Below are 24,675 nucleotides of genomic sequence, written 5' to 3'. Positions count from 1 at the left end.
GATGGCCCACCACTGGGTTGATGATCCGAAGTCAAAATTAGTGATACTGGTTGCCTACATTAGCACACCGAGTTAGGCTGGAGTCTTTGTTGCCTCCCCTTAGAAGAAATCCTCTCAAACAACAAAACATAAGTCCCCTATGACATAGGGGAAACACATCACCAATACAATGGTCCTATGTGTCAGCACTTTAGGAGATTATTTGGTTTGAACCTTTCAGCGCTGCTTTGATCAGTAGATCTGTTTATCAAGCGATGGCATAATAATGGTGGATATAAAGCAATGATTGCTCGATATCGGTGGTAACACGTCACCTCATGGCAAATCTTTGTCCAATTTCGGCATGTCTCCGCTGAAAAACTAATAAAACTCCAGCGTCTCATCGACGTCATTTGGGTGTACCGTTTTAATTTATTTGGCTGTCAGCAACAGTCCTTCCCCCTCTTCACCTCTGTGGTCGCAATTAAGCGCTACGGTACGCTACATCATACGTCCTCATCTTAGTGTTTAAGATGAGTCTTTTTTTCCCCTTCACCCAGTCTCTCTTTACCTGTCTCCTTATTTGTGTTAAGTATTTTTTTCATGGGGTCACTTAAAGGGTCTGCTACACTTAGCGCCCCCCCTGCTGTATACAGTGAACTGCATGAAGGCTACATGCAAAAACAAAAGACTGACAATAAGGTCACTACTCCCTAGCGCAGTAGAGGGGCAATCACACTTTGAAAGTTTTGAGGTCAAACCCGTGTCCCCCTTGAAGCCTCACAGCCCCACTATTTTATTACCACTGCCCTAAAGTCATGAGAAATAATCTCCAATACAACAACAACCCCTGAGGAGCATAAATGGTACCAAAATGGATTTTATCGGATTGATGGATGAACACTACAGCCATGGTCATTGGAAAAAAGGAATAACAATTGCTAGGCAACAGCCGCATCTCCAATAACCTTCACTGACATCAGATTGCCTGCAATTGATTTAATTGAAGGGGAAATTACATTATTGTAATCAGTTCCAAATTGAAGTTCATACTATTGTCACAAAATATTTAAGTAGCAGGAGAATCACTAATTGAAACATGCAATTTGTTTCATTATGTAACACCGAGCCAGAATCTAATACAGTACACTATAATAACCTTAGGTTCTACAAAAGAGAACATCTGCAAAAGGGCCCAGAAGGCTATTGTTAAATATACATCTGACCCATACTAGGTAAGTGATAAAAGGCTTAATGTTTTCTGAAAATGTATAGTTTTGCTGATGAATGATATAAGGCATATAAGTTGTTTCTCCTTCTTCTTGAATCCAAACCTCATACTTAACCTCTTTGACCTTAAGATATTTCAGATTCCAAGGGATCTGCCAGGAGATCAGAAGTTGAGCCTTGTCTGTAGCTTGCACCGAGGTTAGACACTTCGGTCCCCTAACTCTGCCTGGATGAATCTTACTCGCGGGTTTGGACTCCTTAAAACTTAATCTAGTCTTCATTCCTTCCCTGACAACGTCAGTAAGTGAAGGGATGTCAATCAGAGTATCTTGGTATATTCGAAAGAGCCATTCTGGGTTGCGACAACATTTGTGCCTTGAGACTTCATTGCTTGCCAATATTCGCTCCTGTTCTTCCTTCTTTAAGTGCACGATACCACCTTGTTCCCAAGGTCTGTCTGGATGGGTTACCGTGTTCTCCCTTTTGGTATTTCTCCATGGAAAATACTGTAGATCCATCCCAGGAAGTGTAGCAAGGGTTTTATATGGAGTATACTGCTCTGGGTTGATAGCAAAGGGGAAAATTTCAATAACAATCGCACCGCGAGGAAGAAAAAGAGAGGTAATGAGCTGGGCTCCATGCATGCTCACAAGAACAGACGCTCCACTGATAACTTGGACAATACTGGGAAACGATTGCTCCTCCAGAGAAACTTTGAATACTTTCATCTTGAACTCTTGAGCCAGGGCGATGATTAACTCTGCTTCGTTCAGGATTAACCTTGTTGTTAGGCGGCTAAACACAACTATATATTCATCTTTCTCAATCTCATCTCCCGCATAATGTTGTACACCTTCAAGTCGGGTAATGTTCATTTTATCCATCAACACTTCTGAAAACTGTCGGATCTCATTTCCTGAGACCAAAATGTTAGCCTTTGGCCCCTGTGGCTGAACATATCCATACTGATACCAAGTTGTCATCTTGGACAAGCCTACATAAGATTTCGTAAAACAAATTAGCTTTCCCAATTCTTTCAGCTGCTCTTTGAGAAGTGGCTGCTTGCTGCTTAAAAGTCGATAGAGGTCAAAGTACGGACCTTTACCCCAACCCTCCATAAGCATTAAGCGTGCTTTTTCATCTAAGTCTGAATACAGTTTCATGGTATAGAAGGCTGGTAGAAGATCATCATGAAAAACATGCATTATGTTGTCAGGATTGAACCTATTAAAGATCAATGTTGTGTCTGGTACAAACACTGGCTTAGACAAAAACTTCAAAGCAGTAGTTGGAAGCTCCAAAAAGTTAAAATACTGGGTGTTGTGATCCTCTACTGAGGACATGTCAAGTAAAGCTGGTTGGAATCGTCTGGAACCCAAGTTTGGTACCATAATTGAAGTATTGGAGTGAAAGAATACAAACTCCTCTCCTTCTGTACAGTAACAGAGGTAATTAAAGTGGCAGATGCGATCAGTATGCATTTTACTACTGCAAACCATGCGGGTCCCTTCCTCATGAAGGGCTTTTAGGGCTACGTGATAGTCTATATTGGTGTGCGTAAATGCTTGGGAGCTCTGTGTCATGTGCAATTGGTTCTCTAGCATGGTAGCATGTTCCCTCAATACAGAGTACTTCCAAAGTAAAGCAGCAACGACAGCGACAAGCAGTCCATTAAGAAGTAGACCCAAACTCATTCTGCAGTTGATCATTGTAGTGTGCATTGTAGCTGTTGTCAAGACCTTCAGTCGCACAGTAGGAAAAACATCTGCTGACAAAAAGAGTAGACATGCAAAGGGTGGGGAAATGGAAGAAGAGAGAGAGTAAAGTTGGTTAGAATAATAAGATTTGTATAAAGTAATACATTTTAGCATCAGCCAATTCAACTTTTTTTTTCTCAAATGTAGATCATAAAAAGTATGGGGATCAGTAAATACTGTTATCCAAGAGGGGGAAAATGCTGTCCGTTTTAGACAACGAGTTGCAAAATCGTTCAATTAGTTGCGAGAACTTCAAAGTGGTAACATTCTATTGAATATAGATCATCGGTCACATGTTTAGGGACTTCTAACAAATGTAGTGTCTCAGCATCCACTAATTGTGGAAGCCACTCTACTCCAGGAGGAGCAGGGTGGACAAGCTACAGTGCCGAGCTAAAATGTTGAATTATTAAAGAGAAAACTAATCAAATAAACAACCAAGGAGTCCATTATCACATTGGATGACCTGCAGGGACACAGAGCCAAGGTAAAATATTCTGTGCAAAAGACAACTATTAATCGTTCACTGCATAAATCTGCCCCTTATGGAAGAGTTGAAAGAAGAAAGCAGTCTCTGAAAGAATACCAAAGAAATGTCTGCCTGGCGTTTGCAAGAAGCAATACAGTAGACACAAACAAAATATGGAACAACGTGTTTTGGTCAGATGAGACCAAAATGAAACTTTTTGGGCTGAATGTAAAGTATTACGTTTGGCCTAAGTGTAACAATGCAGGACACCCTAAAAACACTATCCCCAATGTCAAACATGGCGGTGGCAGCACTATGCTCAGGGGTTGGAAGATGGATGGAGCCAAATATAGGGCGATTCTGTCAGAAAGTCTGAAAGAGACCTGAGAATGGGGCACAAGTTCACCTTCCAATAGGAAAACAACCCTAAACATAAATCAAAATCTACAATGGAATGGTTTAAAACTTACAATGTAAAGGTGTTAGAAAGGCCAACTCAATGCACAGACCTAACTCCATTAGAGCATTTGTAAAAAAAATCTGAAACATGCTGTGCACAAACGGTTAACATCAAACCCTAAGGAATGTGAGCTGTTTTGTAAGGAAGAATGGGTTAATATATCTGTTAAGATGTGCAAAACTTATAGACATACACAAAAAAATACTTGTGGTAATGATCGCAGCAAAAGGAAGTTGTACAAAGTATAAAATCAAAGGCTGACAATATTTTTGCAACACCGATTTTCAATTTTTTATTTGTCGAGGCCATATAAAATGTTGACAACATTTGGTTTCTTTTCACGATTGTGTCTAAGATTTTGTTTCTTAGAAAATATTTAGTTTTTTCATCTACAAGTTTCAAATCTGAAATATGGCAATATGTCAAAAAGTTCTTGGGGGACCAATTCTTTTGCAAGGCAATGTACGCGTCTGTTTTGACACTTTCCTGTACACATTGAAATATTGAATAGGGACATTTGAATTGTTTTTTGTTATTAATAGGCTGAGGCTCAGTTTGAGGTAGATGAAAGGAGCATGTTGAAGAAGTGAATCTTCAATAGCATGTATGGCAGGGGGCAGTTTGGACTCTGATTTAGTCTGTTATAACTCTTCTTGTGCACCTTGAACAGTCGACTGTTTTTAGTGTTTTGTCCGCGCTTTATTGTAAATGATTCTTTTGTGTTGTTTTATCACAACATCTGAAATCAATATCGCTCTCCAATCTTCTCTCTTAATGAACAAACCCAGTAATCTCCTGGCTTGGAGGTAAAATGGAACATGCACATTCATTTGATGAATTGATACACGTGGAACGGATTGTGACACGTGCGAAGCCAAAATGATAATGATTATTGTCAGGGTTTCTACCAGTATATGCGAGACATTTCAACAACAGTTTACATTCAAGGTGTCACACCAACAGACCCCGTTTTGGCAGTAAATTGCTAAATCCTGTATACGGAAGCTCACTGAACAAGCGCTGTCTGCAATAAAGGTAAATACGTTGGTATCCTCGTTTGCAGTATTTTGTGACATTTTCTTCCACAAGAGCATTGCGGAAGAAAAACCTTGTTTTGAAACCTTTATTTAAGACAAAAATGGTAATCAAAATGAGCCTCAACACTAGGTGACTGCGGGAAGGGAAACACATTTTAAATGTTGAATTTAAATTTATATGGGACACAGGCTCTGGTATTAATTCATACAGTTTATTATCCATCCATTAATTATCTGTACCGCTTATCCTCAGTAGGGTCACATGGCTGCTGGAGCCCATCTCTGTCATCTTCGGGCAGTGCATGATTTGCATTTTCAGTGATTTAGTGTTGTTGTTCGAATTTAAATCTGTTCAGTGTATAAAAAGCTACAATAGTTCTGTATTTTACAATTTAGAATATTTTAATTTAAATTTTGTGTTTTAGGGATCACATGCAAAATATATGAAATTACTAATTACTCATTTCGTGCATGTTTTATTATGAATAATAGATCACTCAATAAATAAATAATCTGAGGAGCAGTTTGAGAGCCGAAAGAACTAACTGCTGAGTGAGCCAAGCAAAAAGGGCCTGTTTTCTAAGTAGAGCTGTCCTCTTATGCTAGTTAGACCGTTTCTTCGTCGCGACCTGATTGTTTTTAGTGTGTATGCATGTGTGTCAATATGCATTCACTTGTACCCTTGAGTTTGTATCTTCATTGATCTTTTGCCAATCCTGGATATTTCTCCCTCTCGGAAAACCGATGTAGTTGTCAGGAGACCAAGAAGTGAAAGACAGATGTAACGATATGATAGTCCAAGACATCCATGTCTATCGACTCAGTATCCTGAAAAAGGAAAAAGAAAAAAAAAGGAAATAATTATACATGGATTTCAGGAGCTGAGGTGGTGAGTCTAGCGTCTGGGAAAGTATCTCTTATTTTACAAACAGAGAGGCTTGGAAGAACTCGCTGGTAGCAGACTAAAAGTCAGCCACGCTGTTAGAAAAACAGGTGGCTTTTTTAATCATGATATAATTAAGGGTGAGGTATATATACAAACATATACATACATACATACATATATATATATATATACATATAAACTATTGTTTTGCCACAAACGTGAAATAACATTTGCATGTCATCAGTGCATGGTGCCATGGACGTAAAAAAAAAAAATATGTTTACACGAGAAAAAAAGGGAACTGCCTTAACCAAACGACTCACAGCATTTTATGGCTCGAATAGTGGTGATTTCTGAATTTAAAACGGCCACTAGATGGCCACTAATTTGTGAATTTCCCTGCGGGGATGAATAAAGTATCTATCTATATATCTAATATATATATGTATGGTTGGTTGGTTCCCTTAACCATGAAGGCGAACTGACATTCCGGTGTCTCGCCTTGTGTAATTTTCCAGTACCAGAAAGAGTATTCGGACTTTGAATAAATAGAGCTAGAGAGAAGCAATGTTTCAAAATAAAGATAAGACTGAATAAGAGTGAAACGGAATGCACTCCGGAACGATTGATCAGGGAAGTGAACCCCCAACAGTCAGCAATAAGTAATGCGTGTATAGGCCTCTGCTGTCAATGACAGGATAGCACTTGTCTATCACTGGTGTGATTTTGGGCCATTCTTCCTCCAGCCTCCTTCACAGTTCGGTGCTGTAGTAGGTTTCTTGACCATAACTTTGTCACCAAGAATTTTCCAGAGATTTTCTATTGGCTTGCGATCAGGACTAAAGGCAGGCCATTAGTTTGATGTTTTCACCTTCGAGAAAATTCTTCACCCGTTTTGCTGTGTGACATGGAGCATAGTCCTGCATGAAGAGTGGGCGATGAACGCGAGTAAGGAAACATGTGCTGTTAGAGATGGTTCTAATACACATCGGCATTCACTTAGCCATGTAGCTGTGCCCAACTCCTGCTGCAGAAACCATGCCCCAAACCATGACATGTCTTCCTTCACCTTTCACTGACTTTTTATGCACTTTGGGTTTATTTTTCTCCAATGTGTCACCAAACATAAAAAATTCCCATCAAACCCAAAACAATTAAATTTGCTTTCATCACTGAAGTGAACTCTGGACCAGTACTCTTCTGTCCACACAACATGCTCCACAGCAAAACGGCGAGACAGAATCTTACCATGTTCAGCACTGAACTGGCAAGCAATTCCAGCTGCAGTGGGGAAACAATTACCCATTGGCATCCTCCGCAGTGACCTGTCTTCCATGGATGACGACCAGCCTTCTTGGGTGACTTGAATGAGTTTGTAGTTTTGTAAAGAATCAATTATCTTGAAATCACAGATTTGGAACGATCAACCGACAGCAGATCAACGACCTGCTGTCGGAGGCTTCCAGTCACTTTAGAATGGCCCACCATCTTGCAAAGTCATTGAAGTTAGAATGCCATTCAAATAGGGGTTGACAGATATCCAAGGGAATTAGTATTTGCCAACTAGCACATACGCTACAGTTCACGAGAGAATACCACAAGGCGGCAAATTAATTGTCAGGGTAGAATAACATGAGAGGTGCAGAACTAACCTTTATGCTACAATTCTCGGCTGGGTATCACAATATAGCAAATGGAATGTCACGGTCAAATAACCCGAGAGGAGCAGAGCCCACCATACTACAATTCACGGTTGGTAGTGACGGTGAAATAACCACGTTATATGGACGTCTTTGAATTCCTATGCAGGTTAAGAATGATATTATAAGGGTATTTGAGTTTTTCGAGGAGCATCGTGATGTGTATTATCACTAAATCAATGTTTGTATTCCGCACTGCCTATATCAAGCCAATTTGGTAAAACGTTTCAAAACAACACACGGGAATATTTACCTTGAAGCAGATTGAGCGACTGATTCAAAACCACGCTCCTCTCTTTAGACTGTAGTGTTTTTTCTTGAAACATGATCACAGTTTCTATTCAATATTCATCGTCAAACGAAAACATATTTAGGTAGATAAGCGTGCAGTGAACGCACAAGACATACGCATGCGTAGCACTTTACAGATATAAATAGGCATACTGTAGATATCGAGTAACAAACACGCCTACGTAGCGGCCATGTTGGTCGGGTCAACCTCTCCGCTAAGGCTATGAATTGTCATTGAAAATAAATTATAACTTGTTTTTTTTTACTACTGTTATTTTTATGCAGGTACTTTATTGTAAACGACAACACTTTTTATTTTGTTACAGAAATTTATTTTTTTAAATATAAAAACAGAAAGTTTTTTTTTTTTTCAATAAAAACCAATATATATTTATTCAAACGACAATTTATACATAATTGTTGAGTACACAGTACTATTTGTTTGAGTGGAGTTTCTACGATTCAAAGACAATAAAGGAAGGAGCTCCCTGAAAACAGTTGGTGACAGCCTGATCTGATACTCAGATGTGCAAGAGGACAATGTGGTTTCCCTAACCAAGTGAAACACACTATCTGTTGTTCTTTTCACTTTACTATATATGGTTGGTTGGTTGGATCCCTTAACTAAGGGTGGTAGGGGGCACCATTTCCTTTGGTGTGTCTTGGCGCCCATCTGTCTCCAAGCCAGCATGTTTCGAACTGGGGACCTTTAGCGTGATAGGCGAATTTGCTAATAATCATATACAGTCTCTCGGCATCCATCTATCCATTTGCTGGAGCCCAACCCACCAATCTTCAGGCAGGGGGTGGGAGAAACCCTGAACTAGTTGCCAGTACAGTCGCAGAGCACACAGGGACAGACAACTCACTCGCTCATTTACACCTAGAGACAATTTGAACCGGACAATTAACCTGACATGCATGTTTTTGGAATGTGGGAGGAAACCAGAGTGCCCAGAGGAAACCTGCAGAGGCACGGTGGAGAACACGGGGAGGCTGCGGCAACTGGACTTGAACGCTGGACCTCCGCACCGTGGGGCTGCACTCTAACCAATCTAGTTCTGATGTCTACTGAAGTGACCATTATTATTTCAGTAATGGGGTAATCTAAGTAAATAATCTTTTCACCAATACAATGCCGTTACTGACGGTTAAAAGCGGTGCGTTACTTGCCTGCAGAACGCCAACGGTGGCGTGTTCCTGCACACCTGTTTTCAGCATGGGTTTTCCACTCTCCTCCGAGTTGTTTGCGTCACATCTCTTCATATCTCGTCACCATTCAAAATAGCGACTGCCATATAATTATCTAGTGATTACGAATACAGCATTTATTAGTGTAGCAAAAGAAAAGGCGAATGAAGGCTGATTCCCCCCAAAAAGTGAGCCCTTTATTTGATACTACCGCGACTCGTGTTGTTCGCAAACGGATTGTCTCTTTGAGCCGCTCTTAGAAATAAACGAGAGGATCCGGCCTTCCACCAATTAACAGTTGGTTACCTCCAAAATACCCTTTTCTCTTGTGATTGGTGAATGGCCATTTTTAAAGGATTCCATGTTGTTGACTTTAAATGGGGCGGCAGTAGCTCAGGAGGTAGAGCGATCGTTTTAGGATTAAGGGATCCCAGTTCGAATCCCGGCTTGTCCGTGTTACATGCCGAAGTGTCCTTGGGTAAGACACTGAACCCCCAATGCCCCCAATAAGCAGGTTAGCGCTTTACATGGCTGCACAGATCACGGCCGCTATTGGGAAATGTGAAGCACAATGTAAAGCGCTTTGGAAGTCATTGACTTGAAAAGCGCCATATAAATGCAGATCATTTCATTTCATTTCATTTAAATGTGTTGAACATAAAAAGGTTGAAATTATTTTGTATTTGATCCTTTTTTGTAGATTTATAAATATTTTAATAATATTTCCTGTGTTTATAGTGTTAATATATTGTATAAGAATGTGAAGTTTATTCTTTTATTTTATTTCTCTTTTTCCTTTTGTTATTGTATTGTTCCTTTTTTTTAAAAAATGTTGTCTCTTTTAATTCCCTCGCCTGTTTTTAAGCCATTATGTGCATATTTTTACATCATAATGTGGGTAAGGTAGGGATTAAAGCAACACAAAACAACCAGTTCTTTTATCTTTTAGTCAACCAAGCCCAAAAAAACCAACGGTTCTCTTAAAATAGTCAAGTAAACACTGTTCAAAGACGTCACCGCGGTGTTTCGCACAGAAAATGTAAAATTCTTTGACATTCAGAAGCTTCTTTTTAAAGTAACAGAAATAATTCCTCTCCCTTGCAACTAGTTACTCTTACTATAGAGTACCTGTAATTCATTCTGTAAAGAGCGCTGTGGCAAGTGTCATAGTAGAAGACATTTGGCAGGAGGCAATGGATGCTTTTTTGGACCCAGAAAAATCGCGTTTCATCTCAAAGGCACCTTTCAGGATAGCTTGTATCAGATTTGCATGTACCCCATGCACACAGTTTGACCATCTTAAAGTCTAAAATGTAAGAAAAACACAAAACATGTATTTCAATGGGCGTGGGAGCTGAGTTTGTCTTAGTGACAGGTGAATTGCGCATATGCGCTGCTTCGAGGGAAAATTGCTGACAATATTGCTTTATTTATCTGATCTGAATCTATTCCTTATCTTTTCAGTAGGTTCAATTACATTCACAAGACTCTAATGTGTCATTTGGAAAAAAAAAATCAATCAGTTCGGCCCTTGGCTTGTCAAATATATTTTTTTTAATTTGGTCCTTTCATCTGTTTGAATTTGGACACCCCATATCTAGGTTACAGAGAGCTATCACTGATGTTATGTTTAAGGTAGTGTAATATTTTGTCTATTTGAAAGAATGATGACACCAAACTAGACTTCTTGCTAGATTCAACTTTACTTGGTAACAGCCCAAGACAACAGAGAGTAGGACAACCCGAGAGGGACATAAACGTGAATCACACATAAGGCAATTTACTACAAGTGGTTACCCGGATTTGCAGACATGATGGCAATACAGAAATGAACGCAGTACATCTACTGGAAACATTAGCAACAGATATTCAAATTCTGGTGCTCCTTCACCTTTTGAGAATGTCCCAAAGGTGTTCTTTTTGGTTTAGATCTCGAGACATGCTTTGCCAGTCCATCCCTTTTACCATTTCCCCCCTTAAAAAAGTTTTGGTCATCTTAGAAGTGCATTGGGGGTCTTTGTCAGGCTGGAACATTGCCCTGCAACCCAGTATCTGGAGGAAGGGAATTATTCTCTGTTCCATAATTTTACAGTACAATCTTGTGTTTGTGTTTCACTTATTCCCTTATTGAAATGCAACTCCCCAATTCCAGTTGCACTCATTGTGCCCCAAACTATGAAATTGATTACACCATTCTAGACTTTAGACACGACACAATCATGTTTAACCTCCTCATCTGGTTGCCGCCACACATGTTTCACACCATCTGAGCTAGATACGTTAATTTTTGTCTCATCAGGACATCTTTCCAGTTATGCCAAGGCCTTTTTTTACATACTCATTTTTATTGAATCAAAGTGATGTTTCTTCAGTGATGCTCTATTTAACAATTAATTACAATAAAATTTCTGCAGAAATGTAAGGAGTGTACTCTTGTGACATACTGTATGGTGTCTAATCAGCAGGACTGATTGCATGATTTGGTTTCACCTTTTTGACTCTTTCAAGTCCCCAATTTTTTTGTTGCTTCTATCCATATGTTAAAATTATTATCTAACATTGTGCTCAGTATTACTTTTTGGGGACGAATACAACTAAAAAAGAAAAAAGGACAACAATGAAACAACAGAAATAAACAACAAGAAGAAACAACAGAAGAAAAAAAATGAAATAAAGGCCAAAAGAGAGAAAAAAATAAGAAACAATACTTAAGGAAGAAAAACGAAGTAAAAGGCTAGAAAACTCAAAAGAATACAAGGAAAATGAAAAGAAGTAAGGACAAGCAAAAAATAAGGAACATGAGTAAAACTGCTAGAAAAAAAGCTTAGAAAACAAGATAAAAGAAATGAAAAAGAAGAAAAAAAACAGGCCCTCTCACAATATCGCCTCCTCATTGATACATAACCTCATGTGCGGTCCCTTCTCAAGGTTTCTTCATTTTCCTCCTGTTGAAGTTTTTGAGTTTTTCCTTGCCCTTATGTAGGTTTTAGATCAGGGGATGGTACAATTATAGTCTGTGGTTTGCAATAATCTGTGGTCTGTGCAGCCCTTTGAGACTCTTTGTGATTAAGGGCTATACATATACACATGACTTGACTTGACTTACTATGTCATTGGGCTGGCATATAAGTTCCTGTTGACCCTTTCCTCTACTCAGGTTGTATGTGAGCAGAGTTTCTCTACTTTATAACTGTCACGGTCGCCGTGGCGACCAGTCTGCAGGGCCCCCGAACTCAAGCTGTAGCAGATCAGCTGATTGCTGGTCTGCTACTTAAGGCTGGGTTGTGGGTTTGGCGGGCGCTGGCTCATTACACATTCCCCGGTCTGTTATGCCTTGTCCTGTTTTAGTTTTAAACATTGTCCGTTCTGTTATGCCTTGTCCTGTTTAGTTGAGTTGGAAGAATCAACTGTTTGTTTTGTCATGTCCCAGAGTTTTGGACAACTTTTATTTTGGTGAATAAAAGTTTTGGATCGTTACGCAATTGAGTTCTCCCTTCCTGCCTCCTGCCTCCGTTCCGGTCCGGTCAACCCTTCCACTCCACCACGCCTCGTGACAGCCCCCTTCCACTCCGCCTCGTGACAATAACGTGTGAAAACTAGGCTATGAACTTACTGTATCAGGAACCTTTGGAAGCCCTCATGCTGATGAACACTGAAAAGGAATTTTTTATGTCTATAGACAATGAGATTGTCATCAACAAAGTTGCAGCGACCAGTACTTTGCTTAGGAGGATTTGGATATTTTAAGTAGCCTACTTATATTGTGTTTAGTGTAGTGTAAAGTTTAACAATCTGTTGAAAAGACAAATACAATTTTGATTTCAAATTACTGATCCTGTACATAGGTAAATAGGTTTTCGTCTGTATCGGAATCTTTATGTACATTTTTTTGAAGAACAATTGTAAAGTGTATTATATCAACTTATCAACATAGACCTGAATTTCTTAATCATAAGAGCTCACTGCTGGTCCATTCATTCAAATTCCTCCTCCTTAGCTAAGTGGGATGGCTTTGAGTAGAAAAAGGGCCCAACTACGGATCTGACAACGAGTATACATAAACAAAGCTTCTGAACAGTCTCATTTTGCACATTAAATATTTGATTTTTTTCAGTGAAACGATGACAAAACGACTTACAAACATGTATACACAGTAAATAACATGACGGCTACATACATAGGTAGGTGTAACATGTAGTATTCAGAGATAAGCCACGCAAATTTTGTTTTTTTCAAGGTATCATTTTTTTTGAAGTGTGCACAAATTTTCTGTTTGCAACATTTGATTAATATCATTCACCTTTAACCAGACATTAAAACGGGCATTTTTCGCTTGCCAAATTCTCATTGAATGGAATCCTGTAGAAGTTCCAATGTCAACTTCAGGATGTGGCGCCATGCTTCCTGGATGTGACGGGACTCAGTGGTGCGTGAGCAGATGGCGAAACGCAGGACAAAACGTCCTGACAAATGACAGGGTACCAGGTGGATAACTCTGCTTTTTGTGATGCTCTTCAGTAGATTTTGGTTCAACTCATTTGAACCCTGTGAGGAAGTAAAACAACTGATCTCATTGCGGGAGATATATAGAAGTGCATTGCATTCCTCTTAAAATACATATTCTAGGTTCGTACACATTTTCAAGCCCTTTTGTAGCACTTGCAAGGCCAATTTTCCATTTTTTTCTGGTACCTACATGGCAAGACATCTGGCGCCAATCCAAAGTTTGTGTTTTTTGGTTGGCTTTGATGACTAAACTAAAGTCCCTATCTTTTAGCATATACGTTGTGCTATTTAATGCGGTTCCTATTCATGATGTTGATCTTTTTGTGTCAATAGCCCGCTATAGACCGACATAAATTCTGCCATTCTGCTTTTTGACTTCAAAAAGGGGATTTTCATGCCTCCTGTCGACTTCCTCTCATGGCTTCACCATGGTTGGGATGCTTCCAGATGTGTGCATTCATATTTTGGCAGTTAACCAATCCCCTTTTCAGCCACTAGTTGTTGCTAAGCCCAGAAATCCACCTGGAGGCCCTCACAAAAAATCCTGAAGGCCGTGCACCGTATAATCAGTCCTCAAGAAAGCTGTTGGTTTGGCATATCAGATTCCGAGGTGGCCTCTGAAAGCTTGCAAGAGGGTGTTGAGAAACATCACTGGGTTCACATACTATGATTGGCTCTGGGGCAGTAATTCACGGAAGGGATCGCTCCAACACCCAATAACTTGAAGAGACCAAGTTGTTCAAGGAAATATAACGTTGAGTTGATTTAATCAAGAAAATATACTGTTGTGTTGATTTAATAGCAAACGGTCAGACAACTCTAAGGTGAGGAAGCCTTTTGCAACTGTAAAAGAGATCTCAAGTCCGACCCAAATTTTTAACTGGTACGGCATTAAATGTCAATCATTAAATTCGGGTGTGGCCAAGCTTCTCTCTCACTACATATTTTTTTTCATATACATCTGTCATTTTTCCTTTTTGTCCTTGTGTATAGAGTCATGTCTAAGTAGGATTTGGTTACAAAAGACAGGCTTTACATGTGTCGCTTGTCTGTGCGGCACGGGGTCTTCGTATCCCACCCCTTATTCTCGCACAGTCTTCATTTCTGGTTCCCTGAGCAGACCATGCTCTTTGACACTCGATGCCGCCACAGTCAGACGCAGACAACCAGGCGCACGGTGGGGAGACGGGCTGATCCAAATCTCCTGTACTTTACATGATCTCTCACAAATAACAGGGTTTGTACAGGGGCTTACAATCCTTGAAAATGCTTGAATTTTAATGTTGTCCCTAAAGTCAGAAAAATGTTTGAATTTTGGGTGACGTGCTTGATAAAGCATGACATTTGTGAGAATCCAGTGAGCCACAGTCCCCAAATGTCGCAAGTCAATGGAAAATCACCATGATCACCCAAACCTGGTCGTCATTACCACCTAAGTATTTAAGGACTCAACTGACAGCGCCAGTTGCCAAATTGTACTTTTAATGTGGATATCATGCCTGTTGCTGCCTCCTGACACCTACCCAGAATCAACCAAAGACTTCCCGTAGTTTTCCAGCAGTGAGTTTTATTTCGGACTTGTTTTTTTGTCGATACTTTTTTTTCCTTTCTTCCCGTATGCGGAACGCTATTGGTTCATCCCTGTTGTCTCTAATAAACTGTTAAAACTCTGCTTGAGTGTCTTGCGTTTGGGTCCAGTCTGCAAACCTGAACAAAATTGTTGCCATTGCTATATTTCTTGGCATTCTGATTCACATACCACACAATAAATCAAGACATTTTTTTTTAGAAAGTGCATGAAAATGACGCCGATGCGCCTGCTCTGGGGGATTGTCAATATGGTGTTGTCATGTGAATCGTAACTGCACTCTAGGGGTTGCACCCAAGAGGACAGCTCTTATTTGAAATCCCGCTTTTTTGGCTTGGCTCACTGAGAAGAGTCGTCTCTTTGTTTTCGAATGATATATTATCAATAATGATGAAACAATATGCACCAAATTATATAATAATCATTAGTGTTCCATTTTTTGCAGGGTATCCCTGACCAACACCTATAGAGCCCTTTTTGTGTTCGTAAACAAGTGTGACGTAGCCAAGCTGCATGTTCATTGTTGAAGCAGAATCCAGAATTCAAGTCAGTTTATAGCAGCCTATTGACACAAAAGATTAAAATTCATGGATAGGAAATGCTCAAAATATTACAAAGTATGAGCTAGTAGCAAGATAGTGGCTTTATTTTAGTCATAAAAGGTAGTGGAAAAATTGAAACACTGAAAGTGCTTGAAAAGAGCTTGAATTTTGCCATGAAAAGGTGTATGAACCTTGAGATAAATTAAGAAATGTTCCTTCCATTAACATATTTTAAAGGTGGGTATTGTTACCTTGAGCCTGAAGCAAACCAGTCCCATGATGACGTCAGCACAGATCTCAAATCTCTTGTCTTCTTTCACCAGACTCTCAAACTCCTTGGCCAGGCCTACTTGCTGATGACGAACACAATGGAGGACATATAATTCAATATCTATAAAGAATTAAATATTGCCATGCATTGCATACTTTAGCCATACTTTAGCTATGCATTTGGAGTTCAGGGACTTGCCCAAGTAAACTACTACATTTAACTCGCAGGAGCTGGGAATCAAACCTGCGACCCCTTGGTCCCAAGACAACTGCTCTACCTGCTGAGTTTCTGCCTCTAGATGTAATCAGTAACGTAATCCAAATACTTTAATATTCAAATTACTTGATTACTTTTGATTACTATTGGGTTACATCAAGACCAAATATGCTAATTAAAAATCAAATCCCGAATATAAATAAAATGAACAAATTTGGTTTAAAATAAATGAATGATGTAACCTTGAAAAAGAAAGAGAGGAAACCGAGATCAGTAGTCGAACAAAAAAGTGCTCACATTTTAACCACGTAATATCGTGTAAAATACAAACTTTTTTTTTCGCATGGTGGATAATATATACTTTGTATTAGATCGCATTAAGAGCACACTAAAAACCCCATACTGTTTTAAACACTCAAAGTGTTCAGGTTCTAAATTTACAACACACTCTGCGACTTCTCTCTCAAGTGTCAGTAATTGAAATGATAGAACCAATTCATCTATGAGTGCATTATGTATTTAGACCCTCCCCTATTACGAACATTCGAGTTACGAACCACGGTACATGTGAACATTTTTTGGGGGATGACGAAAAATATCCGGACATTGCTGTAAGTCAGATTTTGTACTGTGTACACCTTTTTCCGAGTACAGGGCGATACTGTAGTGCTTCTTTCCGCCGCTAACGGCGTGTGGCGCTGTGAGAGGTAATCCAGCATACATGCTGCAGTAAAAAAAAAAAAAACAGCTTCCTACTTCCTAGTTCATGTGTAAGCATACTACGTGAACAGTGAACTTTGACGTTTTTATTGTTTAATATCTCGTGCATCTATATATGGTCGGTGTAAATGGTTGTATATGGTTGGTGTAAAGTGTAAAGAAGAGGCGGGACGTTTCTTTTGAAATTAAAATGGAATAAGAAAGCTTGATGCGGTTGAGAAAATGGTCGGAATTCTTTTTTTTGGCCACTTTTTACCACGGAAGAGGACCTCTTGAAGCGCATCTTTCAAAAGTAAGTTAAACTTCACCGCATTTATCTTTACAGAACATATTTTATGAAATGTTTATTTTTTGTACAAAACAATACAGGTTACTTATACAAGACTGAAACATACTTATACAAACCTTAAACATACATTCCATACGAAATATAGCGCTGAAGCAACTTACGAACAAATTCAACTTACGAACGATCGTCTGGAACCTATCTTGTTCGTAAGTAAGGCAGCGTCCGTAGTATGTAAATGTAAGACACACGTGAATAAATGCATGCATGAAGTGAATGAATATATACTTGGAGAGACGTTGTGCAAGAGGGCACATGCTCCCAGGCATTAAATTGCATTCATAATTTAAATTCATGTTATTTTATTTGTTTATACTTGTTTGCTGATATCTCATTAGGTGTACCTAATTAAATGGCACTTTTGTGTTAGTTTTGAAATGTTTTTGGCAATATAGTCATGTTTTTTAGTCAGGCACCTTGGGCAGCTTCACGGGTCAAGAGTGTGCTGCATGTGTAGAATTTGAATGAGACTGCCGAGAGAGAGAGAGAGAGAGGAGCGAACGGACATGGCGAATGTAAACAAAGCTAATGCAAACAAGTAAAAGAATAAAAAGGGTTAAAACTATTCCATACCAGATATTAGCAACATAAAATGCTTTGAAATAAAATTGTAATCCTGCAAAGTAATACTGATTTTTACAAATTATACCTGTAATTTGGTCCTTTTTTTGTGTAACAGAATACAAATTTTGGAAAAATTGTATCCTTATAACATAACGCCATTACATGTATTCCGTTACTCCTCCAGCCTGGTTATGGTTGGGATGGAGGCCACAGGGCTAGACAGGAAATGGTGCTCCTACGGCCCTAGTGGTTAAGGGATCCAACCACCAACCACCCAACGTCAGGTAGCTCTCTATATTACTCTGTAATACTCTGTATAATATTATGAAGCAGCAACCAACTGGGTCTAAAGGAATACCTTGCGTATATGAGCCTGTAATCCTTGCAGGCCGTACATGCGAAAGACAAACCACATTTTGAGGGATCGGAATCGTCTGCCCAATGGAATCTGCCAATGCTGAAAAGAAAAAGGCAAATGATACACCCCATGAAAAGCATGTGCCGCAATAATTCAATCATTATTTCATTACAATTTTAGGCACAAAGATAGCATGTTCTTACCCTATAATCTGTCACTAGCCCTGTTGATGTACAAATAAATAATTTATTAGAATTTTCATACACAAACACACAGAAATTACGAATTTGGGCTAAATTTGCTACTGAATTCACAATACCAAGCCCTGATTTTTATGTGGTGGATAGATTTTCTTGTCCGTGGACAAAGTCTGGGCCATGCGCCATTGCGCACACGCGCAGCTTAGAGGGAACATTGTGTTGAATAGTACTGTATAGATTTTTGGATGTTGTTGTGTACTATATACTGGCCATACCCAGTTGTAGGGAAAATAAGCCCAGCACAAAAATGACTTCCACCTTCTTCCAACTTTTGGACAGTTTCCAGAGGTACCAATTCACCATGTACCATAATGAAATCTGATAACATGAAGATTTGAATGTAATTAAAATGTCCAAGGCTATGTATTGATAAAATAATGTTCTCACCGTACGTAATTATGTCGATTGGAGGGGCATTCTCAAGTACAGAACATTGCGCAAATTTCTCATTTATTTGGCACGAGACCAAATATCTGCGCATCAAAAAGTAAGAGGGCAGTTTCAGATTTAACACCATGTTTGTTGGTTCGTGGAAATGAGCAGGGTTTTTTTCTATGCAAGGGAATCCCTCCAAATTGACTAGCATTTTAGCGGGAAACTTCCTTTTTGTTGTAGTAACTTTTCAGCGGTCGAAAACTTAACATAATCCCCGGCACTTCCCCTCCTTTTTTTTCATTGATTTACAGCTTTAATAAATTGTGTGTCCTATTTCACAGGGCCTGGTTCATTTACTTGCTCAGGCAACAAACAGCCTCAATCGCCAGGAAATTATTAACCTGGGACTAAGATTAAACTTCGACTCCTTTCACGACTACAATAACACCCACAACATCCCGAGGGATATACAGAGACCACCGGGATCTCACTGTGTGATGCGCCCGCCCGACAAGCGACGGAGATGGCGGAGGGAGCGAAGGCAAAAACGAGGCTGTCGGTCAGGCCTAGCGGCGAGGCTAAGAAGGCTACCATACAGACCAGCACTTCCGAGGATAGTTCTGACCAACGCCAGATCCATCGTTCACAAAATCAGCGAATTTGAGCTGTGGAACGCTACCAACAGCTTTGTACGAAATTGCAGTATTTTTGTGATCACGAAGTCTTGGCTTCACCCGCGGATCCCCGACGCTGCAATCCAACTAGCAGGACGCACGCTTCACCGGCACGACCGAAACGAACACTCCGGTAAAAACAGGGGTGCGGGACTATGCGCTTACCTGCATAACGCGTGGTGCAATAACAGCAGAATAATTGACAGACACTGCTCACCCAATATCGCATAGCATAGCGCTAAATCTCCTGCTCACTGCTATGAATAAACAACAGCTTGCACACCCCGACGGAGCTTTTATCGTCGCCGGCGACTTTAATCAGGCATCCATATGGACTGTACTTCCAAAATTCATTCAATACGTGGACTGTGCAACCAGGGGGGGGGAAACATTGGACCATGTGTGTATAGTAACATCAATTACAGAATTACCCCCCTACCCCACCTAGCTGAATCCGATCACCTCTGACGTCTCTCCCACCCTGACACTGAGCACTGGCTCCCCCCAAGGTTGTGTTCTGAGCCCCCTGCTTTTCACCCTCTATACCTCCGACTGCTCACCGACCCACCTCACAAACACAATTGTTAAGTACGCCGACGATACCACCTTGGTCGGCCTCACTTCTGAAGGGGACGAGGCGGCGTACAGGGATGAGGTGGAGTCACTGACAACGTGGTGTTCGAAAAACCACCTCATACTGAACACCACAAAAACAAAACAACTCATACTGGACTTCAGGAGGAAAGGCAGGAACCCAGCACCACTCATTATAAAAGGGGACTGTGTAGAGAGAGTCAACTCTTTCAAATTCCTGGGTGTGCACATCTCCGATGACCTCTCCTTGTCTGCAAACACCAGAGCGGTGGTAGGGAAGGCCCAGCAGTTCACTCTTAAATGTGAACTTGGAGTGCCACGCCCAATTTCGTTGTCACAATATGTTCAACCCATTTTGTAACAATGACAATAAAGGTCTATTCTATTCTATTCTATTCTATTTTATTCATTGAATCAATTTTCTTGGGATTAGTAAATCAGAAAACAACTCAAAGAACTCAAAGTAATAACGTAATTTATTTTTGTTATCAGTGTAGGAAATTCTTGCATCCTTCCGAGAAAAAAAAGATTTATGGTGGAGCACAAGCAACACCAAGAAGCAAAGAAGTAAAAAATCATTTGTCTCAATCCTAATGATTTGCAAAATCAAAGCTACAAAAATCCCTACACAGTGTTTATTACGGTTTAATGCCGTCCACCATGGTGTCGTCACGCGGTTAGGTCACGCTTGTGCGAAGGGCGATAGAATAAACACCAATAATACCGAAATGTCAGGATTGAATGAAATGAGGTTTTTGTTTGATTGAAATGGGTCTTTCTTATAATCCTTTAATATATAACTTTCAGTATAAAGGCAGTAAAAATACAATATCCACCCAAAATTGTAGATTGTTGAACAGTCTCATGTTAATTCTAATGACATTTTTTCTCAATGTTTTAAGAAAAAGCAGAAACTCTAGTTCAAGAAATATGAACTTACCGGACTCTTGATTATCATGTTTCAGGTAGAGCGGTTCGACTTTGAAGGCTCCAATCATGTCCTGCCTTTCCTTTACCCTGTTAGTAAGATTTTCAAAGTCAAACATCTTTTCACCAGTATGCAAAATATTTTACCCTAATTACTTTCGACAAAACAATTCTGGACACCAGGGGGCTTCTACGTGGTGCCCCATAAGGACAGTTGAGATGCCCGCGGACCTGTTCTAAAAATGACTAACCATTGCTTTGTGTGTTTTTTAAGTAGATTATTGTTTTTATTAGTTGACTAAATCTATCAAACCCCCAGGTTTTAATATTTAACCTGGTAATAACATATTTACAACATATAATAACTTGTTATTTTAAAATTCATATAAGACATTTCAGTTCATGGGTTTTATGGACCCAAAAATCTATTTGAGTATTGATAATTATTTGAAAAAAAATAATAGGAGAACAAGATTAAAATCTGTTCATATATAGGACAAATTTTATGTATTTTTTCATATTTATATTGATTTATTTTACAGGAAAAAGACAATTCCAATTTATAGGTTCTATAAAAAGGATAAGGAACTAATGTGCAGTTTTTTTTAGCTATCTATCTGGCTCCCTTTTTCGCTTTATGGCTAGCTATCAGCCCACCTTTTAGCTATTCGGCAAGCTATATAGCTAGCTTTTTACTTTTTTCTGCACGCTATCTAACAAATGTTCATCCTTTTTTGCTAGTTATCAAGCTAAATTTTGGCTTCCTTTCTAGCTAGCTATCTAGCGTTCGTTAAATTTCTACCTGGCTATTTGGTTGGCTTTTTAATCTTTTAGCTAGCTATGTAACTCCCTTTTAGTTTTTTTACCTGTTTACCTGTTTACCTTTCTAGCTTTTGTTTTTAGCTATTTAACAAGCCATCTAGCTAAGTTTCTATTTCTAAAGACACATCTCAAACCTGGATGGGTTTACTAGAACTATTTTAGTTGACTGTAATTAAAAGATTAATGGCTCTGTTTTTGTTTCATGAGTTAATGTTTACTTTCGTTCTGCATTGTGTATATCCTAAAAAAGGCGAAATGCTTTCTGAACATTTCATTAATCATCCCGATTCAGTGTTGTCAACGCTTAATGTGTAAATTTTAAACACTAGACGACGTTGTGTTGTCTGGTACGAGCGAGGGTCAGTGATACAACGGGATTCAAGGATGTAAACAAAATACAAATTTCTCGGCCTATGATTTATCATAAACATTAGCATTGCATGATAGTGCTTGTGTTTTTACCTATTATTCAAATCAATGTTTTTTTTACTGAATGGAACCTTTTTTTTTTTTTACCACAAAGAGGCACTAAATATAAAACACTGTCCCTTTAACAAAGTGCATGGTGCCAGAAAAAGAAATGCTTCACTGCTAGTATCAAAAACATTACTCTTCTTCATTCTTCTTCTTCATCACTTCAAAAATCGTCTTTATCCAGATCCAAATTATAATTATTATGGTTAAAGCTTACATCCACAACCTATGTACAGTAAACACAACTTTTATGTAGAAATAAAGAGGACAAAATATTTCAAATATTTTTGGGAAGTAAAAGTAATTACTTTTCCTATGATATTTGAGGCAAATTTAATTGATGGATCTCTTTTCAATAAAACAATGTGCCAAAAGCTAGCGGTTGCTATGCTTCTCAAGTTTGTTTACAGGGGCAGCGCCCACTTGCTGTTTGACTGACGCAATACATCAGCCTATTAGGGCCGCGCACACATACAGGCATACCCACCCAACGCAGAGCGCCCACCCTAATCTGTCCCCGCTGAACACAATGCATGATACAATGATATCAATGACAACAAAGACAAAATCAATTCATTTAAAAATGCACGAAGGAGTGAACCAGAAATAACCGAAGTGCAAGGTAGCAAGGGGTCTCTGCACTTAGAAATTTCCATCGCTTCTTTAATAATCAGTAATACGAATCGCTGCTTGTCTGTTTGTCCTTATCACACTGTTCCCAGTTTTCAGAAATTGGGTTAGGACAATGGTTCTCAAATAGTGGGGCCCACATAAGTGGGTGCAGGGCTCCATAAAGGGGAGAGCCGGCGCATTTAACCTCGTGGAACTATTATACCCAAAATTCAAGCATTTTCCTGACTTTGAAAACACAACATTCAAGCAATTTCAATGATTTTAAGCACCTGTACAAACCCTACTGATAAGCTCAGTGAAAACACGTGAAAAGGCGGACATTTGGCATGCGCGAAGGTGACATATTACTACCAACGTCGAGCACTCGTTTAACGCAGCCCAGAAAGGGTTAAATCAAGTTCTCATAAATCTCATACTTTCTGTTTAGGCAATTGAGTCAATATAACTAATTATCTTTATAATGTAAACTTTATAAAACATACTACAATTTGACATATAAATGCTACTAATTCAAATTTAAAATGAAAACATCTTACCACATGGCAGAGCAGTCAAAGTTGACCAGAAGCCATTTATGCGGGTTCATGTTGAAAGAATCGGCAAACTGTAAGACAAATGTATATGAGACTTTGTTTGCTTTTTAAGAGTAACACAAGCATCAGGATTACACAGCCTTTTTAAAAGGCTTACACATTTTGCTGCAGATTCTTTAAAATAATTAACCATGAACTTTGTTTATGTCTAATTTAAACTCCTTCAAGTTGGGGGCCACATGCTACGTACAAAAATATATCATGGGGGCCGGACAAGTAGAATAAAGAGAACAAAAGATTGAAAAAAGAAAGAAAGACAGACGGACGGACAGGAAGACAGAAGGAACGAGAGAGATCAAAGAAAAAAGGAGAGAGAACAAGGAAGACAGAGAAAGAGAGAGAGACAGAGAGAGAGAGGGAGAAGTACAGAGGGCTAGAAAAACAAGGAAAGAAAAAGGAAGATAGACAAGGTACAATAAAGAAAGAGCACAATATGGAGAGAAACGAAGAAAAATACAGAAAAAGAGAGAAAGATACAAAAAGAGAAAATTGAGAAAGAAGTAAAGAGAAAAAGAAAGTGAGAAAAATAGAGATAAACGGAAAAAAGAAGAGAGAGAAAGAGAAAGTGAGAAAGAGCAAGAAAAAGAGAGAAATAGTGTGAGATCAAGAAAATGAAATAGGAAGAAAGAGAGAAAGAGAGAGAGACAAAGAGAGAGAGAGAAAGAGAGAGACAAAGAGAGAGAGAGAGAAAGAGAGAGAGAGAGAAAGAGGAAAAAATAAAAGGAGAGAAAAAAAAGAAAGAAAAAAACAGCCCTGTGGGCTATGGCGATATCAACTGGACATATTTAAAACTGCAGCTCATTTTTCTCTTGTACGCCTTTCGGCAATGTCTCGCAAGACAGATTAAAACCCCTGGTGGGCCTGATTTGGCCCGCAAGATGCACGTTTGATACCTGTGGTCCCTTGACAACATCTTCCTTCCAAATAGAAGGCAAACATTAGCTTTGCGTAGACTCTTATCTGTCTTATTGTCTTGTTTCCCTTTTTTTGTAATATCCTCCCTAAACCCAATCTGATCCAATAAGAGCCCTAGAAAAAAGGAAAAAATGTGCTACAGACAGTTGCCATGCCACCTAATGGTGGCTCGTCCCTCACCCTTAGCAACCAAACCATCAATTATCTACAAAGGCCTATTTCACGTTTTTTCTTTTTTTTTCTCCTACGATATTATTCGCAACAGCTCTTATGCAGTTTTTGTACATGGCATTTGGT

The 24,675-nt window shown here is 39.2% G+C and overlaps 2 protein-coding genes across 2 annotated transcripts in view; both read right to left on the bottom strand.

Moving 5' to 3' along the window:
• Nucleotides 1-963: 963 nt before the first annotated feature.
• Nucleotides 964-7,917, bottom strand: pomgnt2 (protein O-linked mannose N-acetylglucosaminyltransferase 2 (beta 1,4-)). The gene is made up of 3 exons (XM_088326069.1): nt 7,772-7,917; nt 5,613-5,760; nt 964-2,974 (listed from the first exon to the last, which is right to left on the bottom strand). Exon 3 carries the CDS (start codon nt 2,928-2,930, stop codon nt 1,140-1,142), a length of 1,791 nt encoding a protein of 596 aa, XP_088182195.1. The 5' UTR covers nt 2,931-2,974; nt 5,613-5,760; nt 7,772-7,917; the 3' UTR covers nt 964-1,139.
• Nucleotides 7,918-10,684: 2,767 nt separating this feature from the next.
• The window catches only part of ddc (dopa decarboxylase), a 41,153-nt gene continuing 27,162 nt past the window's right edge, over nt 10,685-24,675 (bottom strand). Inside the window, exons 9-14 of the mRNA XM_088326068.1 lie at nt 23,407-23,474; nt 20,955-21,031; nt 18,315-18,334; nt 18,112-18,210; nt 15,888-15,989; nt 10,685-13,545 (exon numbers count right to left, since the gene is read on the bottom strand). Of these exons, the coding sequence (XP_088182194.1) occupies nt 13,345-13,545; nt 15,888-15,989; nt 18,112-18,210; nt 18,315-18,334; nt 20,955-21,031; nt 23,407-23,474 (567 nt within the window). The 3' untranslated portion in view covers nt 10,685-13,344. The remainder of the gene's footprint in view (nt 13,546-15,887; nt 15,990-18,111; nt 18,211-18,314; nt 18,335-20,954; nt 21,032-23,406; nt 23,475-24,675) is intronic.

Source organism: Urocampus carinirostris, chromosome 2 (genome assembly GCF_059441175.1).
Source record: "Urocampus carinirostris isolate Australia breed hairy pipefish chromosome 2, RoL_Ucar_1.0, whole genome shotgun sequence".
NCBI classification, from domain to species: Eukaryota; Metazoa; Chordata; class Actinopteri; order Syngnathiformes; family Syngnathidae; genus Urocampus; species Urocampus carinirostris.
This window is presented reverse-complemented; position numbering and strand designations above follow the sequence as displayed.